The sequence below is a fragment of the Ochotona princeps genome, chromosome 28, assembly GCF_030435755.1.
Source record: "Ochotona princeps isolate mOchPri1 chromosome 28, mOchPri1.hap1, whole genome shotgun sequence".
NCBI classification, from domain to species: domain Eukaryota; kingdom Metazoa; phylum Chordata; class Mammalia; order Lagomorpha; family Ochotonidae; genus Ochotona; species Ochotona princeps.
In genome coordinates this window covers 10897824-10921190 of record NC_080859.1, presented here as the reverse complement: position 1 = coordinate 10921190, position 23367 = coordinate 10897824, and the positions used below count along the sequence as shown (strand labels likewise).

General features: G+C 39.7%; 1 protein-coding gene across 12 annotated transcripts in view; it reads left to right on the top strand.

Annotated features, from left to right (window-relative positions):
* Positions 1 to 23367, top strand: part of MCTP1 (multiple C2 and transmembrane domain containing 1) — a 425601-nt gene that overhangs the window by 164091 nt on the left and 238143 nt on the right. For all 12 annotated transcript variants that reach the window (XM_058656258.1, XM_058656260.1, XM_058656255.1 and 9 more), the window contains exon 2: positions 9691 to 9805. In XM_058656258.1, the coding sequence (XP_058512241.1) occupies positions 9691 to 9805 (115 nt within the window). The remainder of the gene's footprint in view (positions 1 to 9690; positions 9806 to 23367) is intronic.

The window sequence follows — 23367 nt, the reverse complement described above, 5'->3', positions numbered from 1 at the left end:
GGGACATTTGGGAAGTGAACCAGTGGGTGAGTCTGTCTCTCTCTTTTTCGAATGCATAAATAAATGTTTACAAATAATAAAATCAGTATTTGAAGCAGAGCAGTTTTGAGTAGAAAAAGAAATCTCACATGCCAAGATGATTAGGATGTGTTACTGTAATAATTTGTGCAAAATATCACACATTAGGGCCTGGCATGGTAGACTAGCAGCTAAAGTCCTTGCCTTGCACACACTGGGATCCCATATGGGTGCTGGTTCTAATCCTGACAGCCCTGCTTCCCATCCAGCTCCCTGCTTGTGGCCTGGGAAAGCAGTTGAGGATGGCCCAAACCTTGGGACCCTGCACCATTTTGGGAGATCCGAGTTAGCTCCTGGCTCCTGGCTCCTGGCTTCAGATTGGCTAAGTTCCAGCTGTTGCGGCCACTTGGGGTGAGCCAGTGGGTGGAAGATCTTCCTCTCTCTTTTCTCCTCTCTGTATAGCTGCCTTTAGAATAAAAATAATACATAAATATTTTTTAAAAATTTTACACATTAAATATTTGTCACTGAGAACCACTTGTCACAGCAAATGAGAGCCGATGTTGATAGATTAATTAAAGTCCATCATTTTCTCTCTGGAAAGCTTGAGTTTTTGTACAGGATTTTTCTGCCTCAGGATCTCATCCAAACCACCGCCTCCATTTGGATTTCATGGCTCCCTAGGCTCTTCCAAGCTGTGAGAGATTTTCAGACTCTCCCTGTTTGTTTTTTTTATAACCTTGAAAGCTTTGAGCAGTACTGACCAGCTATTTTATAGAATTTTGTTTGCTTTGAGTGCCTGATGCATTTCTCATGGTTGGGCACAGTGGTACTGGTTTGAATGAAGTTGGTCATGGGGGTAAAGTCTGTTCTCATCACACCTGATCGAGGATGCTGTGGTCAGCATTTCACCATTGCTGTGAGGTGCTTGTCCATCACTATTTCTTGTCCACCTTTTGCCCTTTGGACCACAGTACTTAGCTCACACCAAGGCATAAGTGTGTGGAAGGGGTTCTGTCCTATTGCCCTAGAAGGAGGTCTGCAGCAATTGTTTGGAATTCTGCCCTGTAGATTTTTCTATTCTCCCCGTTTACATTTTTTGTAATGGTTATTTATTCAAACCTTGTATTTCTTTCAGTATAGAATAATGGAGATGTTTTTTCTATTATGAGCTATTATCCAATTTTGTATAATTTATTTTGTTGTTGGAAAACTTTTTAATAACATTTTGTCCCAGGGTTTGCCAAGATGATATCTAATAGAATAGAAATCACAGTGTTCTCTAAGAGCTACTCCGTATCTGCACTGCCTCTTTGGGTTGTACTAGTATGGAATAGCTTGCTATTTGTACAGCTGAGTGAATAAGACCTTGCTCTGTGCACCAATGGCTGTGAGATTGTAATAGGAGAAAAAGACCCCAGCTTCGTTTTAAACTCAGACATGCATATGTGAGACACATGGATAGCTCTGCCTGTGGGAAAGCAGTTGTTATACCAAAGCAAGTTTATGAACCTATTCCATAGCATTTTCAATGGTTATCAAAGAGTAAAAGCAGCAATGCATGATGTTATTTTGAAGTGTTTTTAAGGTACTGGAATAATCCATATCACACAGCTTCTGAAAATGTGAAAATTTCTTGAAAGTAAGAAGAAAACAGCATGACCCCTGATCTCATCATTCCTACAGTAACACACGTTAGTGTGTGATTGTATTTTCATCTTTTTAAATGATCTATTAGATTCACTTGAAAGGCAAAGTAGCAGAGGGACGGAATGAAGGAAGCAGGTGCAGGTGGGGGGAATAGTCCGTTTGCCAGTTGACTTCCCAAATGGCTGCTAGAGCTGGCACTGGACCAGGCCAAAATCAGGAACCTGGAACTCTATCTGGTCTACTGTGTGGATGGCAGGCACCCATGTACCTGGGCCATCAACTGCTGCCTTGCTAGTCACTTTAGCAGAATGCTGATTTGAGCTCAATACTCTTGCTTTAATCTAGCAATCTGATATGGGATGCTGGCTGCAGCTTAACTTACTGTACAACAATTCCGGCCCCATGATTTTTTGTTAATGCATAAATGTGTTTAAGTGAATGAATACTCTGCATCCAGTGTGGGACCCTCCTTTTCCTCACTGACTAAAGTAGTTAATCTCACATCTCTACTTTGATTGTAAGAACTTTGCATCCGATAAAACAAACACTGGTGACCTGGTCTAATTTTGAAAGGGAATGACCTGACATAGAAAATTTTCTTTGCCTTCGCCTTGGGTCATTTTCTATCATGTAAGTGTGAGTGAAAATGATATCAGCAGTATTGATGTAATGGGGTCCACAATCGCCAATTTCATGCCAGCCATGGGAGAGCAGTAAGTGCGGTGGGAGTTCCAGACAAGAGATTCTGGGAATCCCAATTTCAAACTTTTCCAATAGTGGTAAATGCTGCCCTTTATCAGGCCTGAATATCTACAGTGCCCTTTGGTTTGGTTTGGGCTGCCAGGAAATCAGATGCCCAGAATTAAACACAGGATTGTAGCTCAGTTTAAAAAAAAGATAGGATTGTGTTTTCTGCTTTCTAGTTAATTCAAGGTTAGCTTTAGACATTTCTGGAATACTCTTGTTTATAGTGCAGAATTGTTATTATTGTTTGAGAAACAGAAAGACCAAAACAAAGAGCTCCATTGGCTGGTCCTCAAATGCTGCCAACAGCCAGGGCTGGGCCAAGCCAAAACCTGGAGCCAAGCACTTGGCGTAGGTCTCTACGTGTGGTGTCTACAACAACATGACACATTGCCACTGCCTCCCACGGTAGGCATCAGCAGGAAGCTGGAATCAGGATTGGAGCCAGAACTTGAACTCCAGTAGGCTGGTCCTCGGCCGCATCTCACTGCAGATGTAACGCCTACCCCATTTAATTATTTATAACATTCTCTTTCACTCTCCAAGAGTGCTAAAAGGTATGGTCATGTTAACTGTAAGACTTTTCTTCAGTTCCTATTGAATGCGCTCCTACAGCTCAGTCTTGCTTCGTGCAGAAGGCTGACCAGGGTGTTCCCCTGATGGCTGCACCACACCAAGAGGAAGCAGGCTGAGCTGGGAGCATTGCCTGTCTTCAGCCTCCCTCAAGGGCTTCCTCCCATACACCTTGACAATGCGGGGATATTCTGCTGACCCTCATTCTCGTTGTCTTGCCTTTGCTCCCCTTATGTTGTGAGGGCCAAGGACTCCAGGAGTTCCGGCCCCTCCGAGGCCAGATGAGGGAGGCTCCCAAGCCACCATTCTCTGCCTTGATCTGATTGTGACTGTGTTGGTTAGTTGTGCCTCACTGCTGTCACAGCATCCTACTCCACCCTCTGCTCTGTGTGTATCTTTCTTTTTTTAATTTTATATTCAGTGATTTCTATCTTGGGGGTATAAAGAGATTTAATATAGTTAATAGATACAATTCTAGGATTGTAATGATATTCCTTTTCTTCGTTTCTTCTTTTCTCTTTTTACTTCCCACTCTTTCCTTATTTTTTCATTTGTGTGTGTGTGTATGTCATTGAGATAGCATAGTTTCAATTATGTTACAATCAAGGACTTAGCTCCACCAAAGAAAAAGTTCGACCAGTAAAAAAGCAGAAATCCCCAGTTTAGCAATAATGTAGGTCAGGGCTATAAACAATCAGATCTTTACACCACAGACTTCCACCTAGTTTCAACATCTGTTTCCTGGTTGGGATTTTACACTAATCTTGTGGCTTCTCCGGTTCCTCTATTATGACCTTGGAGTCTGACAACGTTTTCTTGTCTTTGATCTTAGTTGCCATAACTGTTGCCTTGGAGTATCGAATTCTAAATAACAACTATCACCCACCAGCTAGGTACATGCCTCCTGAACAGTTCCAGTCTGTTCAGCTATGACCAGTGGACAGGGAACTTATGTTTGCTTGAATCAAGCATAAAGATTTCTTCCTTTGGCACTGTGGGTTAATCAGGCGCTGTGAGTGACATATATAATGGGATATACCCATTCATTGTCACGGATTTTCTCCATTCTGCCTAAGGTGCCAGTCCTCAAAGTCATTGTAGTAGATCTTCAACTAACTATGATTTCTTTGGCAAACACTTCTTCGAGCTTCCTTGAACTTTGAAAATCTCATTGGCTTTGAATGCTGTTTTAGAAAATACATTTAAGGCCCAGCAGTGTGGCCTGGCGGCTGGGGTCCTCACCTTGAGCACACTGGGATCTCATATGAGCGCCAGTTGTTATCCCGGCCGCTCCGCTTCCTGGCTCCGGATCGGCGCAGCACCAGCCGTTGTGCTCACTTGGGGAGTGAGTCATCGGACTGAGAGTCTTCTTCTCTGTCTGTCCTCCTCTCTGTATATCTGACTTTGCAATGAAAGATAAATAAATCTTTTTTTAAAAAGAAAATACATTTAAGAATATCAGTTGATGGAAATTTAGATATATAATATTTATTATAGAATGATATTGAATATCATAATGTAGGAGAGATACTAAAATAGAAATTGGTAATGACTCACAAGACATTTTTTTCAATGCTAGCTCTTAATTTCCTTAACAATGTTGTTAAATATTTGAAACTTGAACATTCAGAATTTTTTTAACTTCCCCATATGAGTGAAAGCACCAGTATTTACCTTTGTGTGTCTGGTTTATTTCACTTAGCATAATTATATCCAAGTTTAAAAAATTAAAATATATATATATAGTCTACAGAGGACAAAATATTCAAGTTTTCTCCGACTTCTAATTAAGGAGTTTTGCTTGATCATAAATGAGCACTGAGCTTTATTATTTTACTGTAGCTGGCAATATTTTTTAAATTTGTTAATGTAATGATGTATTTATTTTTTATTTAAAATTTGGTTTTGGGCCTGACATGGTAGCCTAGTGGCTAAAATCCTCCACTTGCACACGCTGGGATCCCGTATGGGTGCTAGTGGGCAGTCCTGTTTACCATCCAGCTCCCTGCTTGCAGTCTTGGAAAGCAGTTGAGGATGGCCCAAAGCTTTGGGACCCTGCACCCATGTGGGAGACCCGGAAGAGGCTCCTGGTTTGGATCAGCTCAGCTCCAGCCATTGCGGTTGCTTGGGGAGTCTCTGAGATACAAAGTGGCACCCATATGGGATCTTAGCACATGCAAGTTGAGGACCTTAGTCATTGGGCTACTAAGTAGGGCTGTGCATTAGGTTTTTAAGTTCTGTTGGTGCACAAAGTTAGACCTCTCATGAATATACTGCGAAAAATAAAATGTGTAGAACAGTGTAGCTGACTGTCATCCACAGGGTGTGGCAGTTCCTGGAGGACCCAAGGAAATCCCAAGAACTTAGGCATGCTCCTCCCTTCTGTGCATGGCTGTAGGACTGCTACTTCCTATTGATCTGAGAACTGACCACCCCTGTTCGCAGAATAGACCCTTGTTCACCCAGAATGGAAAACTCAGAAAAGCCACTTGGCTCGCTCACCTGCCAGTGCGTCAGTGTTTTTCTGTCTCCTGGCAGAAGCTCTCCTCATTCAGCAAAAAGACCTTCCACACAGCGCAGTCGCGAGTCCCATGGATCCTCTTGCTGATGCTGTATGCATTACCCAGGTGTTTCAAGGCATAAGTATAAAGAATCTGAAAGGCCCTCTGGTGTAAGTCTCTTTGAAGCCTTGCTTCTGTCATTGGCAGTGAGCCCAAGGGGAGATGTCCCCCTAATCTATTTCAGTCCTTGCTCTGCTCTCTTGTATAAAACTAGGGCTGCCCCTGGGACCTGACATGACAGTTGCCTGCAGCTGGCTCTCCTTTCATTTCTGCTGTCCGTCACCAGCTTGGCCACCCTCCCAGGAGCCGGCCTCCAACAAGCCTATGACTCACCCATCCATTCCCCACATCGGTCACATCCTGTCGCTGGGCAAATTCAGCTGACTGAGCCTCCTCAGTATCTCACATCCATCTTTTGTTTCTGTGACCACTAATGAGATTATGTTCTTCTGACTTCAACTGCGCTGCTGGCAACTTGACAAATGATTCCTAAATCTGCAGGATTTCCCTACTCTTGTCTGCCCTGCAGAGAGAAACAGCCAGCTTTTGTTGATGTCTGCATGCTGAACACTTAGCCCAGAGTATGGTTGTAGTATTTCTCTCTTACAAAGCCTAAAATGTCTCCCTGCTTCCCACAGACCCAACCCCTTCAGGGAGGCACCCTACCATCAGTCTACCTTACTTCTCACAGCCCATTGAGGCAGCTTTTGATCATTGACCACTACTGAATTCATGTTGATTTCTCTGATACTCCCTTCTTTTGAGTATTAAATGTGTTTTTTTCTGTTACTTCTTTTTATTTATTGGAAAAGCTATGAGACAGAATCAAGAAGCTCTTGCATCCACTGACTGACTCCCGAAGTGCACACAGCTGTCAGGGTTGGGCCAGGATCCAGAGCCTGCTGTTCAGTGTAGGTCTCCCATATGGGTCTCAGGTACTCACCCACTTGTGCCATTTCAACTGCTTCTGCATCTCAGAGTGCACTTGAGAAAGTTAGAGTTTGGAGCAGAGATGGGACTTACACATAGGTCCCTTCTTTGAGTCTTGCCATTGTATTACTCATATTTTCAGATCTGTGCCACTGTCATCTCTAGGAAATGTTCTTAGATTCTTTGTCATGGTTGTTGGCTTTGATTCATGTTCTACTGATGGCACTAACCTCCATTATGTTGCATCTCTTGTTTATTATAGCTGCTGAGTGCACAGAATTTCACTTTAGGTAACAGCGTTGATTAATTTGTAATGGCTGCCTGGATGGAAAAGGAAACTCTTAGTACACTGGAAGGCCAGTGTATTAGATACCCTACAAAGGCAAAGGAGAAGAGAGAAAACAAAGAACTCACTCATTAGCCAACTTTGATGCAGATCCCCAACCATGTGTCTGTTCATCTAGGTCATGTTAAGCTGTAAAACTCAATTCTCTGTAGGTTATATGTTTTAAACTCCAAGAAGCACTGAAGAGAACGAGGGCTTAAAAACGCGCTGTGTGAACCTTCAGATGTGTCTGCTTCCAAGATGCTCACGCACCAGGGCATTGCAAAGAGATGTGCAAAGGAGGACCATGCACATTGCCTTCCTTCTTTTTCAAAGTATTGAATCTATCTAAGCTTAATGTTTGTAAGTTTATTTCTTTGGAAGCAATAAAAGAACCTAATGGAAGTTTCAGGACACACTTAGACCTGAGCATATGTATACTAGACCTAAATTTAAACCTCACTGAATAAACCCTTCACTAAAAAGTGGTGTAGATGACCTTAGTTGGCTGTCTGTATTTCCAGGGTGGTGTCTGTGCAGCCATGGAACGGTGTCTGTCTCTTGTGCTTCACACTGGCTTCAGTGCACTTTATAGTTCTGGAAGTAGTGTTGGAGGATGAGTTGTATAATTAGTAGATTCTGTGCTGGCAAGAGTAGATGGGAAATGGTCATTTTTGCATGTTTTTCATAGTGTGAAGTGTTTGAACTTTTTTTGAAAAATACATTCTCTTTTAATGATTTATTTATGATGATGTTTACATAGTTAGGAAGGATGCATGCCCGTGTGGCCTATCGATTAGGATGGGGAGGGTCAAGGAATGGGGAAAAGTGGATGAGACAACTGTTTGCAATATCTTTTTTTTCCTTCTTGTATCTGGGGAAAGAGAGGGAAAGGCAGCCCAACTTCAGCAGTACCCAGACATGGGAGATGGCCCTTCCATGTCATCCCAGGGTAGAATACATTCTGTAAGGGAAATAAAAGCACTAGATCATGACAAACACTGAAACCAATGCAAATGTTTACAGTAGGAAAATACTTAAGTAAACTATGCTGTTACCAGTTCACATGCCTCTGAGAATGGGCGGATGGTGTTAAACAGAGAAAAGGGGCAGGTATGATCAGAAGTAAAGCTTTCATTGCAAGGTGAGTAAGTTAGAGCCATTCATACATGGCATGGCAACTCTAGCTAACTCTGAATCGTATACTTAAAATATGCTTCACTGGTTTTTTTTACATTTTAAAAGTGCAAATGGATGAGAGATGAAACTAAATTGAATGTGTTAAACATTTCACAAATATGTTTCAAATGCATTTATCAGATGTACCTAAAATATTTTTAAAAGAGATCTGTACAAGTTGATTAAAAGAGTACTCATATTTTACTTAAAAAGTTAATAACAGACAACATACGATACTAGCCTTCTTGAGAAGAAAGTCTGAAACCCAACCACAGGACACAGGTGCCAACACACGAGTGTCTGCATGTTTGTGTAAGACTTTGCAAACCATGCAAAGATAGGTCTTCAATCGTTTCAGTCGTTAGCTGCTAGCGTGTGGAACACCCAGATCATTTTGTTTCTCATGTGTCAGTGGTTTGCAGGCCTGAACCAAATTAATGATAAAAGAAATAAAACATAAAAAAGGCAACTGGGAGAAATAATAGGGAAATGAAGTGGATGAGATTGAGCAACTATTTGGATGCGAGGAGGAGGCAAAGAAGTCAAAGGTGGCTCTGGGATTCCTTGCCTGGGTAACTGGGGGTACTTGCTACCATTTATAGAAACAAGGAAATCACAAGGAGAAGATGCAGTTTATTGCTGCCAGCAGAGAGATGATGAGTTCAGACAATCAATCAAACTTGGGCTTCTTGCCTCTGGTCATAATTGCTCTTACAGGAAAACTTCTTGTTTCAGTCTTAAGAACTAAAAAGAAAAAAATGCTGCTTTCATTAAAAGGTGAATTCATAGCATATGAGTTATATCTCAATGGTATTTGTTAAAAGTGACTTTATTTCTAAAAAAAGAATTGAAAATCTTGTGTTTTTACATTGTCAGTATATATTCCCAGAAAAAGAGGCATTCTTTCTGAACCAGAAAAAAATAATTTAATTTCAAAAAATGTAAAGAAAGGTTCTCCTATTATGTACAAAGGAACAGCATTTACAAATTATGACCCATGCATTTTTTTTCTGTGTGTTTCTTTTGCATTTCTTTTATAGGCTTGTTTCCCTTTCATGGCCTTTGTAACTCAGCACCTAGTAAATTATTAAGAGTGTATTGTTGCTAAAAATATTTCATAGAGGAAGTCTTGCAAAGATGGATTTAGAAATAGCATGTGTACATTTTATTCAGTAGAAAGCCTCAGAAGCAATTGAGCAACACTCAGAATTTATTTCTTTCAAATGCTGTCAAAATGCAGGGCAAATTTATTCCTGAATAATTATGTTTTATGGTGGACTGGAAGCAGAAGTGTATAATCCATCAGCCTGAGATCTTGTGCATAGATAAACAAGTCAGCAGAGTCACTGAATAAATCATTCTTTTTTCAGTTTTGTGAAAGTGAATTGCTGTTGCACACTTTTTGTTTCCCAGCCTTGATTGTATTCTTGTGTCTGAGTTAATCTGTTAGTGGCCGTCTCTCTTGGGAAATGTTTCCTTGTCAGAGTTAAAACTGGTTGTTTCTGTAACTGCCCTGTTTTTACTTTGAATCTAGAGTGTTTTTGCAAATTTCAAAACCTTAAGTGAACTGGATATATATGAAATTGGGCTCACAAGATGACTTATTTTATTGACTAGTTCTTATAATTTAGGTAAAAGATACAGTTCGACCCTAGAGCCAATAAAGCAGAGATGGTAGACTGACGGTCCTGTGTATTTCCTGTTTTTCAGAAGATCAATACTGCTGGAACCAGTAATGCAGATGTCTCTACAGCTGATCCAGGAATGTACCAGTTGGACATTACATTAAGAAGGGGTCAAAGTTTAGCTGCCCGAGATCGAGGAGGTAAGCACAAAATAGCCTTTATTAGCTTCATCTGGATTTGTGATGAACTTTCTTTCCCTTAGGCTTGCTTAAGCAAGAGAGAGAGAGAGAGAGAGAGAGAGAGAGAGAGAGAGAGAGAGAGAAAATAATTTGTAAGGGTCTAATGACATGGTTTAATATAGTGCATGACTCACTTGATAATAGGGGAGGAGGAGGAGTTGATGAAAGACCCAAAATGCGTATCTACTCTCAACCCTGAAAGCAAGACCTCTTCTAACCTGCTGACAGATCAGACTCTTGTTTTTGATAATGGACACACAGATGAGACATGTATTTGAGGTCAAATCAAGACTTATCTAGAAATTCTTTTGACCACATGGATTTGCAGGATCCAGGACTAATCTCACTAAAGCTGCAAAATGATCTTCCTTGTAGTTGCTGGGTGTCGTTCTTTGCAGTGGCCTTGTCTTTGGAGGTCATGGTGCAGAGCAACGCAAGGCATATACTGTTCAGTGCCTGGATTCCAAAGCCTAGAGATATTCCTAACGGAATAAACCTAGGCCACGAGAGGGATTCTTAGAATAGAAGCAGGACCAACGAAAAGAGCACACAGAGATAATGCAGCATTAGTTGCACGTGTAAGATACAAGCTGTGCAAGAGGCAGGATTTGAGAAACCCCCAGTTCCAGGGAAGTTCTATGGGATGCCTTCCACCACAAGGAAGGCAAGTTCCTAAGCCTATACCATCTGACTGTCAGACCGCCTGTGAAGTGCCTCCCATCCTATCTGATCTCCATATCATGGAGTAGAATGAAGGAGATTAGAGCTACAGTTTGTAGTTTCGGTGTCCCTTCTCTGCAGGAATAAAATAAAGAAAATAATTTAGTATGAGAGCAAAGGTTTACTATTTCTAGAAAATATATAAATAATGCTTATGTTTATATTAAAAATTTACAAGTATCAGAATATCCTTAATGAAAGAGGAGGTGGTTGAAAATATTGGAATTTAAAACAGGTAGGGACTGTTTTTAAAGTTAGCCATCTGGTTTAGCAGTTGAGGACAAATGTTCGTTGAATTGAACTGCCTGTCTCAAAAAATGTTACAATTGGATTAGAAAAAGGGAATAATGCTAATAGCAATGTTTTTGCTATATTTGTGTAACACTCAGTATTTAATCAGTTCTCAATTATATGGCATCTTTCGAACCAAAATGCAAGTTGAACAGGTGACAGATCACAATTTCATTCCTGAATATACACCCCCCAAATACACAGACATACAAATATTTATTGTAATATTGTTTGTAATTATAAGATAATGTCTAATTCATAGGGATTTGGCCTTAGCCTAATCCATCTTTGATCCTGGTTAACTCAGGATCCAAGGTGTTAACCCCCACCCCCCAGGATACAATTCTTCCTCTTCCTAGAGACTCAGACTGATTTCCCAGTTCCTGTCTTTGGCCACAACCCAGTTCCTCAGCATTGCTGGCATTTCAGAAGAGAACCAGCAGGTGGAAAAGGTCCCTCTCTCCCTACATCCATCTTCTCTCTCTGTCTCTATGTGTATATGTATCTGTCTCTATTTGTCTCCCAAGTAAATATAAAAATGTTTTTTAAAGTTTGAGTGAAAAACATTTTGAAATTCACGTTTTTTCGTAAGCTTCATTTTCCATGAAGTTTTCGAAAACCACACACATACACACTTCCAAAAATATGAAATCCTCTTCTGTTTTTACTATTTCTGTCATTGCAGAAAGATATATCATTGGCACAAAGCCTCCCTTGCTTGATGTTAATGAAACAATAACAACCATAGTCAAATCATTAACAAGACCTTGAGAATGAGCTGCTAACGAGAGATTTGTACGTGACTCCAGATTATAAGTAAGAGCAGTAAACATCCTGCTTCCTTCAGCATTGTACAGACTGAATCAGTGGTGTTTTTAAAAGTAACTTTTTGTTTATAGAACAATGTGACTTTGCCTAAGTGTAATTCAGTATCTATTAACAAGTCATTTTAAGCTTAAACTATTATAGTAATGCATCTGAGTTCCATTTTTTTTGTATTTTCAAAATTCCCCTGGAGTTCATATTTAGCTTTTATTCATGATTTTCATTAAGATTTCTTTTCAAAAACTATTTTAACTTATTTGAACTCAGATTGAAAGAGTGAGACAGAGCTTCCATCTGCTCTCTCCAAATGCCCTGAGCAGCAGGTACTGGGCCAGGCCAAAACTGGGAGCCCAGAACTTAGTCCGAGTCTCCTACAGAAGTGGCAGGGACCCAAGGACGCCAGCCATCACCTCCCACTTCCCAGGATGCACATTGGCAGGAATCTAGAGTCGAAAGCACTGTCAAAACATGACCCCAGGCACCCCCATTGGAAAGGCAAGCATCCTAAGTGCTCCAAATGTCTTGCCTTCATACTCAGACATCTTAAAGGATGGGTTCCGCCTTCCTCTAGCATACAGCCAATTTTATGTGTTCTTGTATTTTTTTTAAATTTTGTCAATATGAAACAGTATTCTCAGGAATTTAGCTACATGTTTCTTGAAATTAGATAATATAAACTATACAGAATTATTATTTGCATAAAGATCAGTTGTTGCGGTAACCAGTTAAGAATGAGCACATTTCTTTTGGTGTGTCTATTTGATATAAATGAAACTATATACAAACTATTGATTAGGATCAAGGGAGTATATTTATTCTAATTAGTACTAGTTTAAATCTTCTAAATTTAAGGTTAAAGCAAAACAAAAAAAGAAATAGACGTACTTTATCATGTCTATCATAAAATGTTAAAAATGGTACCAACAACATTGGAAAACAATTAAGTATATTTAGATGTGTCTTTTTTACCTTCACGTGATTCCCTTACTTGCTGCTGTTGTGTTTTTCCCAAAGCCATTTGCCTGTAGGTAAAAACTGTTCTGGAAATTTTTTTAACTTGTTAAAGATTTATTTATTTTCATTTTAAAGGTAAAATTACAGAGAGGAGGAGAGACAGAGTGGGAAAGATCTTCCATGTGCTGGCTCACTCCCCAAGTGGCTGCAATGGCCAGAGCTGTGTTGATCCCAAACAAAGATCCCAGAGCTTCTTCTGGGTTTCCTACATGGGTACAGGGACCAAGGGCCTTGCCATCTTCTGCCACCCTCCAGGCTGTTAACAGGGAGCTGAATCAGAAGTGGAGCAGCTGGGTCTTGAACTGGTGCACATATGAAATGCTGGCACTGCCAGCAGAGGATTAATTGGCTACACCACAGTGTTGGCTCCATGAAAATTTTAATCTTTTAAGTCCTCTTGCATGCTCAATCAAGTTTTTACTTAAAATGCAAATTTCAGATCACATTTCGAAACCTACACTTGGGAGTTTTGTTCTTTTTCTTTGTAGATTCAGTGGTCCTTTATCCCAACACCTTGAGACTGACTATAGTTTCCCCAGGAGACATGCTATGGTCTATAGCTAATAGTAGGAACCTTTAGGTAAGCTGTTGCTGAAAGATAACTGATTCTGGTTAACTGATTTCAGAACCTGATGGTGTCAGATGGATGAGAATAGAGCTTTTATAGAAGACAGTACATAATAAGTAAGTAGATACTTGAGGGGGTGCTGATAACCTAGAGATATGTGTATTATGGCGTGAAGGCAGTGGTCAACCTCCAGAGCCTTAGCATCATGCTGTACAGCATATGCCCAAATCACCAAAGCCATGGTCTCTTGCAAGCAAAGGTGTAAGGTGTACTTTTAGGTTGCAAGGAGTCAGGTGCACAGCTCAAAGCTGACTTCTTGTTCTGCTTTTACAAAAGATTTTTACTGAGAAGTGTACGGGGTTGAGGGGTAAGGAAAGAAGGCATGTGGGATGTGGAATTTAATCAGTTAAGAAAGTAACATTCTTGGTTCTACAAAGGAATGGGTCAGCTACATGTCTCTTCATACATTGCATGTTCAAAAATGGTAGCCTTAGCATGCTTGGTAGGGAGATTTTGGTCATAAATGGTTAAATTCATTCAACAATCTGTGCAGCATGTACAGTGCCATGGTTCTGGTGGGTTTGAGCCAGTTTGGTCTCAACAAAGGTACTTGCTTCCCTTTAAGATAAGCTCAAGATTTTGACTAGATCCCTGTTGATTCTCATATAGGATATGGTTTCAAAGCTATAAAAATATTTTATAATTTTATTTTGCAAATGATATTATCATCTTTCTATCCTGACTGAGATTGTTACAACAGATGTGTTAAGGTCAGTCTGTTAGCATGGCTTTTGATCTTTACCTTTTCTTAATAACCAAGATACGTATTGACAAAACTCAACTTCCTCTTGAGCATGTTTGGTTCTGTTTACATGAAAAGAAGGGAGCTTTTATTTAGAATAAGCAATGGCTTATTCTGCATTTATATACCAGTTAATGTCAAGACCAATCAAAACATGAGCTCCATTCAATTTGAAAGATCATATAGTCTTGAATTTTTTTTCAAAGGCAGGCAACGATACCCTATACAAATAAATCATTTTGTCTTAATGTTGTTTATGGGGCAGGCATGTAGTACATCAGGTTAAGCCACAGATGGGACTTTCAAATCCTGTGTCAAAGTGCCTGGAGTGGAATCCCACCTTTACTTCCCCGCCAACTTTCTGCCCACGTGGCTGGGAGGCAGCACACGATGGCCCGAGTACTTGTGTTCCCACCACCCATGTTGGAGACACAGATGGAGTTCCTGGCTCCTGGCTTTGGCCTGACCCAGCTCCGGCTGTTACAGTTGGGGAGTAAATCAGTGGAGGAAGAGTTAGTTCACTCACTCATGGGCTCACGCTCTCTCTCCCCCTTCAAATAAACAGATCTTGAAAAAGCATGGTACAGGGACAGATCTTTTAACCCCAGGATAAATCATCTTGTTCAACTGTTTTGTCTTACAAACTAGAACTGTATTTTCAATTCACTCCTCAAAGTGAGTATCCTCTTCAAATTCCAGTGAGATTGCTGTCTGATTCTTATCTCATTTTTAAAATGGTCATGCTCATTTAGCTAGATGTTCTTTTAAGGGACACTGGCACCCTTACATTGTAGAGAAACTCTAAGAGAACACATAGGTGTGGCTTGAGAGCAACGATTCCAGAGTTTGATACTCAAACCTATAACCTCAGACTCTCTTGAAATTTATAAGCTCTTGGACCCCACCCCAACCTCCTGAGTCAGGCAATTGGGACCGTTGATTGATTACTATTGGAAGAAACCATCTATCTAGGTGATTCTGACAAGCGTTAACATTTGAGAACCACTAACATATGAAAGATGCCCAAACAATCTCACTACTGCCCCCCACACACACTTTGGAAATGTGAAGGGTCTTCTAAAACTTCATGCTAAATATGTAAAGTTTAGGAAAAAAAAGTTTACATAGGTTTCAGATTTCTTTTTTTTAATAATAAGTTTCTATGATTCTTACAAAGTTAAGAAGGATGCATGCCCCTGTGGACCACTGATCAGAGTGGGGAGGGTCAAGGAATCTGGGAAAGTGGGTGAGGCAACTGCTTCCAATCTCCTTTTTTTCTTCCTCCATCTGGGAAAAGTGAGAATCAGATTTTATCATGTGCCAAAATCAACTTATCTTTTAACTCGGTTTTCTACAGACTTTCTGACATACCCTCATAATCATTTGCAGTCAGACAACCAAAAAAACCATCATGCTAATGATTCCATATGTTTTAACTTATTGCTAACTGAAACCATAGACACAGACCCTATGTAAGAGTAGTTTTAGGGAAGAACCACAAGTGCAGCTAAAAGATTTTGGTGAAGGATTATGTGCTCATCGAAACCTTTTCTCTGAACATTTTGATCACAAAGTCCCCAAAGATAACAGATGACAGAATTCTTCACATCTTTTAAGAACCCTCTGGTTGTATGCTGTGGTGACACACCTTCAGCTTTGCCCCAACAAGTGACTGATGTTGTTGACAGCCTATTCATTGTGTGTCTTTGTGCTGCTTACTCCAACGCAACAGCTCAGCTGACTCACAGAGAAAGGGAAATGGGATTTGGTTGAGAGTTTCAAAAAACAACTGCTTTTCTGATAGTGAGAATCCACCTCTTCATAGCACAAAACATACTAATCTTTTCAGAATGGCATCGGGATCATTAAAAGAAAATTCTGTAAAGAAAGTGTGAGTTTTTCAAGAGACAAGAAAATAAAGCTAGGGAAAGTAGTAGTATTCAAAAGAGTATTTTATATTATTTAAAGTTATTTTTTCTCTGTTCCAACTCAGTAGAGTTGAAAACAAAGCTATTATTCTGTACTGTTATGAAAAATGGCAGAACAAAAGTCAGTAGAGTATCCTTCTGATGCTATCACTTGCACAGAAAGATCAAAACAGTGAAAGAAAAATACATTTCAAATGGACCATTATTGCCCTGGGAATGCTCTAATGTAGGGTGTCAATACTACAGAAAACTGAACAAGGTTGGCACTTAAAATGTTATACATTTTTTTTAAAAAAAATATTCTGTTAGCAAGGAAAAGAACATTTCAATTTTATCACTGCTCAGTGGCACATGCACTGAATCACGTTACAGATTTCAAACTGATGAGGCTCCTTTGTCCTGTGCTCTTTGATTGGCATCTGGGCCCTGGGCTTTCTGGGTGCGTTGTGTGGCACTGACCACTTTCAATATGACCCTGATGGCTGCAGGGATGTGACAGGAAACGTAATGGAGCAGTCCCCATGGAGAGAGATCTGGTTGTACCAGTTATTGGGATTGATAACTTCATGGTGTAACCTTGCCTTGAGCTTCTGGCTGGAGAAGAAGAATTGAGGGTTAGAAAGTAGATGTCATCAGCGAGGTAGAAGCAGAAATGTGAAATGACCCTTGATGGCCCATGTGCTTGTGTGGCTCCTAGTCCTTTTGAATGGATAGAATCTATGACTGAGTATCATATGCTTGTGCTGTTTTTGTTATGCATATGGACGAGTAAATGTCCCAAGAGTGGACTCCTGAGTTCATCAAAAAGATCTTCATAGGATTTCTCTCAAGGGGACTGAAGTTCTTCTTGAGTTACAGCCGTTGAAGAAATGAACAGCCTTGCTATGAGCTCCCCATTGAGAAGAACAAATTCTGGAAGCTGAAGATATCAGTCCCACAACTGCGACTGAATTGCCCAGAAGCATGAAATAAAATCCTTGGTCCACATGCAGACTCAACCCTGCTAAGAGTGCAGCTAAAATGGCAGGTGTTTCTTGTTAACACCAACTGTGTCCAGTGATTTAATTTAGTTCGGACTCCCCAGGGGTCAGCTTTTCTGATAGTGAGAATTTCCTGTACTCCAAGCAAGGAACTCATGATGAAGGGCTCCTCTGGCATGATTTGCCTCATATCAGATACCAGAATCGAAGCCTCCATTCCTTCTAACTGATCAGCTTTACATATAGCTCTTTAGGTACAATCATTTACTGCAATGGCTCATAGAACTCCTAACACTGATGACTTGATTATATGGAAATAGCCAAATGGAAGAGAGCATTGGGCAAGCTAAAGAAGGGGATGCCAAACTTCGCTGACCTCTCTGGAATGAATAGCCTCCTCCCTACACATCTCAATGGGCAGTATTTTTATGGGGTTTCTGTTATGTAGCCATGGCTGATGAAATTGCCTATCATTGGTGATTGGGCTTATTTCTCTCTCCCTTCCCTGGGTGGTGGGGAGAGGGAGAAGTTACAGGAGTCAAGTGGGAGGGCTGAACTTCTGATCCTGGGTTGGTTCCCTTGGCAAACAATCCCATCTGAAAGTTATCTAGGTACCCTAGTCAAGAGCTGTACATTAGCATTCAAAATAACACATCATTCCAGAGATTTCCAGGGCCTTCAGTGGCTCTAGTAGTAGCAAGATATGAGAACTAAGACCAAATGTTGTAACAAAAAATGTTAATTTTTTCTCTTATAACCAGGAAGTTAACAAGGATTTGAGAAGCTCTGTGCCAGCAAATAAGAGTAGATTCCCACTCTATGTTTCTCAGTATTTCACAGCTGCCTGACAAGGTCTTCATCAGTTAAGTCAAGCTTGAACTACAGAAAACTGTGAGACTACAAATGTGTGTTGTTTCAACCATCATTTCAGCAGTTTGTTATGTTGCCATGGAAAATTAATGCAGGGAGTGAGTTAGTGAGATGAGAAAGGACTTTGTTGTCCTCCTTTACAGATTGATTGTGCAGCCATTTCAACTCTTAAAAATATTCTTAAACTCTACTCTTAGCCATTGATTTCCATGTTAAAGGCTAGAAAGTGGAGAACAAATAACAGGACTATCACATATCAGGTTTTTTCAAGAAACTACCCTCCAGAGGTCATTTTGATAACATCCAGTGAACAGATTTGCTTCAAGAGTATTCTCATTTCACTGAGAGGTTAGCTTTTGGAAAAATAGATTAATTCTTGAGTTGGCAGTCTTTGAATGCAAGGGAAATCAACTGTCACGTTTCTAAATAGAAATGGGAATATTAGACAAACTTGCAATGACTCAGGGTGTTCTGTGCAACATCGTACATCAGTGTAGGAAAAATATCCCAGTATCTGTTGACATCAGGATGTTTTTAAAAGATCTAGCTCCATCTCAAAAATAAGTATTAGCATAAACTTTTGGTGCTTTTAGTATCCATGAAAAGCAATATTCTTTAGCTTATGGGATAAAAAAGAACCTGTGTTAATACATTTATAGTGAGATAATGTTAAAGTAAGAACTTGCATTTAAAAAACAAGCACATACCACTACCCTACCCGCAAAAGACATTGCTAAGGATTTGAGTGCCTTTAGTTTCCACGGTCTAGTCACAATGAACAATTTAGGTAGCACTCAGGTTTGGTTATCCTTGGCACTGAGTGGTGTTACTAGGCTATCTGAACCACTCCACCTTACTGGCCTTATTAAAGAATGTGAAATTATTGGTCAGGTTCCCAAGTAGATCTTTAGTGGCATCTCCTGTTGCTGCCTTGTATTAAAATGCCTGATATCACAAGTTCTCCCAGACTATGAAGATGATGGTCTTTGTTAGATCACTCTGATCCAAGCTACTTCTTAATTGCTTGTCCCCTGGAAACGTGGGGGAGAGTTGGAGATATGTTAAGTGGCAAATAATTTGACCATAGGGGGATTTTAATTACTTCTATGACATGCTACATAAATCTTTGTATAATTTTTAAAATGCTGAGGGTATTTTACTCACATCAGAACTCAGATTAAATGAGACATGAAATAACACTGATGCATATATAAGTGCCTCTGTTGTAGTTTATTGTAAATGATTTTCTGATTAAAGAAAATGTCAGAGTTAAGGTAGTACCTGGCATTGAAATACTGTATATTTAATATTTATAGTGTGTTTTGGGCAGTTTACCTTTGTATTCATTATAAGGTATGTTTCTAGTTAAAATTTTGTAAATAATGGGAACTTATTTGTGGTTAAGTCTGTCACATAATGAAAACAAATGAAAAGCCATGTAGCATCTCTAGAAGGAGATTATTTCCTGCAATCACAACTGTCCCTTGCTCTCCTTTGTTTGATGTTCACTTTTGAAATCCAGTTTTGGTAGTTTGGGTGGTAGTAGGCCTCGACTCACTGCCAGCATGGTCCCCTTTCTATCAATAGAGGATCATCTATCAATATGATCATCTTCAACTAGCATTTGACCCTAATAACTGTCTGCATATGAATTATTGAATTTTCTATTTCCCATTAATCCCTAAAACAGATTTTCTACTTCAACCAATGTGGTTTTCATAGATTTCCCAAAAGTATAATAACCATTTGTTCTTGCAGAGATAAGCTTTTTCAATTCTTTACTTAATATCCCTTTGACCTCTTTACCAATTCAAGTTTGGAATCGAGAGTTTTTCGCTGGGTAGTGTGTTCTTAGCTGAAGACCAAGGATTCCTTAATACCCAAGAATGAGTCCTGATAATTGCGGATACAGGGAGTGATAAACAGTAAAGAATGAGTGAGGAGTTAGAGGGTAGTAAGCCTGAAATATTCTAAAGGATACTGACATCCTGATTCAAATATTTGAAAAACTATTACGTGGAAGAGGGATTCTGCATTTTCTCACTAGTGCTTGAATCTAGGGATAAATCTGGGACCCATCTGAAAGAATCTAAGGCAGCAGACATGCAAGTCGCTTCCGTGAAGAAATTCATAACAACTTGAGCAATTCCATTTTTGTATGCAATACAGGCTATCCTGAGCTCTGTTGGATTGTGCCAGAGATGGCTTACCTATGATGTGATTTCCAGTGTTCTAGAACTCCCTTTCGGTGGCCGTGAAGTTATGCAGCCAGAGCCAACATTTATTGGCCTCATAAGAGTTCAAAGCGATGGGTTGTCAGCATAAGTAATTTTTGCTGCTTCAGGTAATGCAATTTCTACCATAGGCCTTATATGCAAGTGCTTTCCTGGTCCCCAGCCACCTTTCTAGAAATAGGGAGATGAAGAAAATAAACATAGATGCCTTCCACCACCAGAGGGAGGTCAGAAGGCTTGAAGTGGAAACAGTAGAATTATTCATTGGCTCAGAGCTCCCTAGTCCTGTGTGATCTTGCAAGGACTTGAGTATCTTTTCTGCACATTTCTTTTGTATGTGTTCAGAAATGAGGTACCTGGGCACCCCAGAAAGCTTGTGGAGGATGGAATTAAGAGGTCAGCTTGGGCACAAAAATAATTCATATGAAAACTCTATCCATGGATTTCAGAATCTTTGTGCACAAACTTTCTGGAATTTTGATTTTAAAGGACGTGACATAGGCTAAAACTAAAAAAAAATATTAAAAGGTCCATTTGATATGCATTATTAACCTTTAAAATTGGCTTTGTTAAAATTTTTCAGGCCCAGTGGTCTCAAAGTAAGTCATTACTTGGAACAACTTAAGAAAAACAATGTATTTGCCCTTTGATAATTGGACCTTTGAGTACACTCTAGTTTTCAGTACATTCATATGCCTTCATTAGATAAGGAAGTCTTGAGATATTTTTCTATGTGCTCCTCTGATCTTCTGTTTTAACTCCCCTGCAGACAAATCCCAAGTTCCTACCTCAGGCTTGGAGAGCTTAGAGGATCTTTTGTTTCAGTGCACACTGGCTTCATCTGCCACTCACGTCTTCCGTGTTGGAATATCAGTGCCTTTTATATTTGCATTTCCTCCCTGCAATGCTCCCCCATTGCCTCACGTCCTCTTTCAAGCAGCTCTTTTTAGAGGAGGTGTTTCCTCTTGCATCCTTTCCACAATAGCAGGCCCCTCAGCCCATCATCCCTTTCCCGACTTCTATCTGGTTTCTCAACAGTCACGCTGCACATGAGTTTTATTGGGTCATTGTCTGTTTCCCTCTGCTGGAAGGAGAGCTCCCTAAGCATGGGGACTTCCTCATCTGCACTGCTGAATCCCCAGTGCCTGGCGGATAATTGACATCCAGTGAATATGGTTGAATGCGCATATATGTTTCCAAATGGGAAAATTGTTCTATCTGGAAAACTCATTGTGAAAAGCAGTGCAGACCTTATAACAAGCGGGAATTCTGTCTTTCTTAACAAGGCAATAAAGCAGTGATGGCAAATGGAAAAATAACAAAGCAGGCAAAAGGCAGAAGCCAAGAAAGATTGTTTTCATTGGGAAATGTAACATTTAGAAGGGTACTGCAGCTTTTAGTAAATATTCTAGCACCAACCACAGGCTTTCCCCACACCGCACCAGACAGTTGAAAGAGGTACTGTGTGGAAGAACAGGGCCTTGTAATGCCTGTCACCATGTTCTATCTGCAGCCAGTGCCTGTATCAGTAATGTCGCGCTTTAGCAGCATGAGCGCACATTCTGAAGTCACCTGTCACATTAAACACTTAACTGTTTTTAGCTTAAGGAGTAAAGGGTTTATTGCATTGTTATTCAGATATTTTAGTTACATCATAGGTATTAACATTTTATTTTGCTTACCTTTTTACTTGATTGTAAAACCTATATAATCATTGACTAAATCAAATAATAGGATAATTGAGTAAAAGCCTTTAATTAATAATCTGAGACGTGGAGGATGCTGCAATTATCTCCTTTAAGTCTGTATTTTTTTTAAAGATTGATGTTTTTAAAATATTTCATGTACTTTAAATGTTTAATCAAAACAGTTATTATGCATATATGTATGAGATATAATGGCATTCTAATATCCTTCAACTCAAACATTTATCATCTCTTTATTTAGAGTCTTCAAAATCCCCTTTGTTAGCTTAGAATATGTGGAATAATGAATGACATTGTTATTTTTATCTTTTTTTTACTGTAGGCAATCTAACTAGAGTGAGATAATGCATCATGGTGGTTTTAAATTGTAGCTTCCTGATGAGTAGTGATATTGAGGATTTTTTTAATTGAAATTGTTTCAATGTCTTTGGGAGAAATATCTGTTCAGGCTTTTTGCTCATTTTCTAATTGGACTATTTGGCTTTTTGGCTGTTAAGTTGGTTGATTTCCTCATATATCAGGACATTCATCTTTTATTGGACATGCAGTTGGCAAAGCAGTCTTCTATTCCTTAGGTTTTCTTAGCTTGTTGGCTTTTTCTTTGCTGTGCAAAAGATTTTTTTAAATTTGATGTAATCTTATTTCTCAAGTTTTGCTTTTGTTTGTCTTTGCTTTTGGGATTATGCACCTCAAAAAAATCTTGTGCTTCAGATCAGTGTCCCAAAGCTTTTCTACTACGGGGTAAATTCAAAGGTAAAGAAAACAGTATTTTGGAGAAATATCTGTACTCTCCTGTGTACTGCTGTGTTCATAGCAGCCAAGATGTGGGCATAACCCAGGTGTCCATCAAAAGCAAATAGATTATAAAATGTGAAATATATCTACATAGGCATGTATATGTACATACACACATTTGTATGTATCACAATGGAATATTATTCAGTCATAAAATAATTCCATTCAGTTGTGGCAACAGGGGTAAAGGTGTAGAATGATGGGTAAGTGAAGTACGTCGAGTGCAGAAAGACAAATACTGCAGATTCTCTGGAGAACAGAATAGTAGCTACCAAAGGTTAGGATGCAAGGAGAAAAGGACTGGAGAAGTGGTGTGAATGGATGCAGGGTGCGGTGCAGAGGGGAAATAACGCCTGATCTTCTAGAGCACAGTGGGACCATTGTGGAAAACGATTGGTTCCTTTTATTGAAGAAGGGTATTCTTCACATAAGAAGAATGAACAGGATAGGCTTACATTATCATTCTTTTAATGATCTCAGTTATATAACTGCCCCGGTGGCTAAATGTTTGGAAGAAATGTGTGACACATAGAGTAAGTCATTTTCTCAAAGCTCTGAAGGTCAGAGGAGTCAGGTAAGTTCTGCAAGCTTGCACTCATGGCAGACCTGCCCTCAATCAAAATATACCACATCACGTAACATATGTGTTCAGAAAACATTGAGTTTATTTTTGGAACACTAAACTGGGAAGCATCCATGCTGCCTCCATAATCTGTCTACATGACCAGCTGTCATATGTCACTTGCTTTTGTAGCTAGAGTTCTTCAATGAGTCAATAACTGGATTAGGG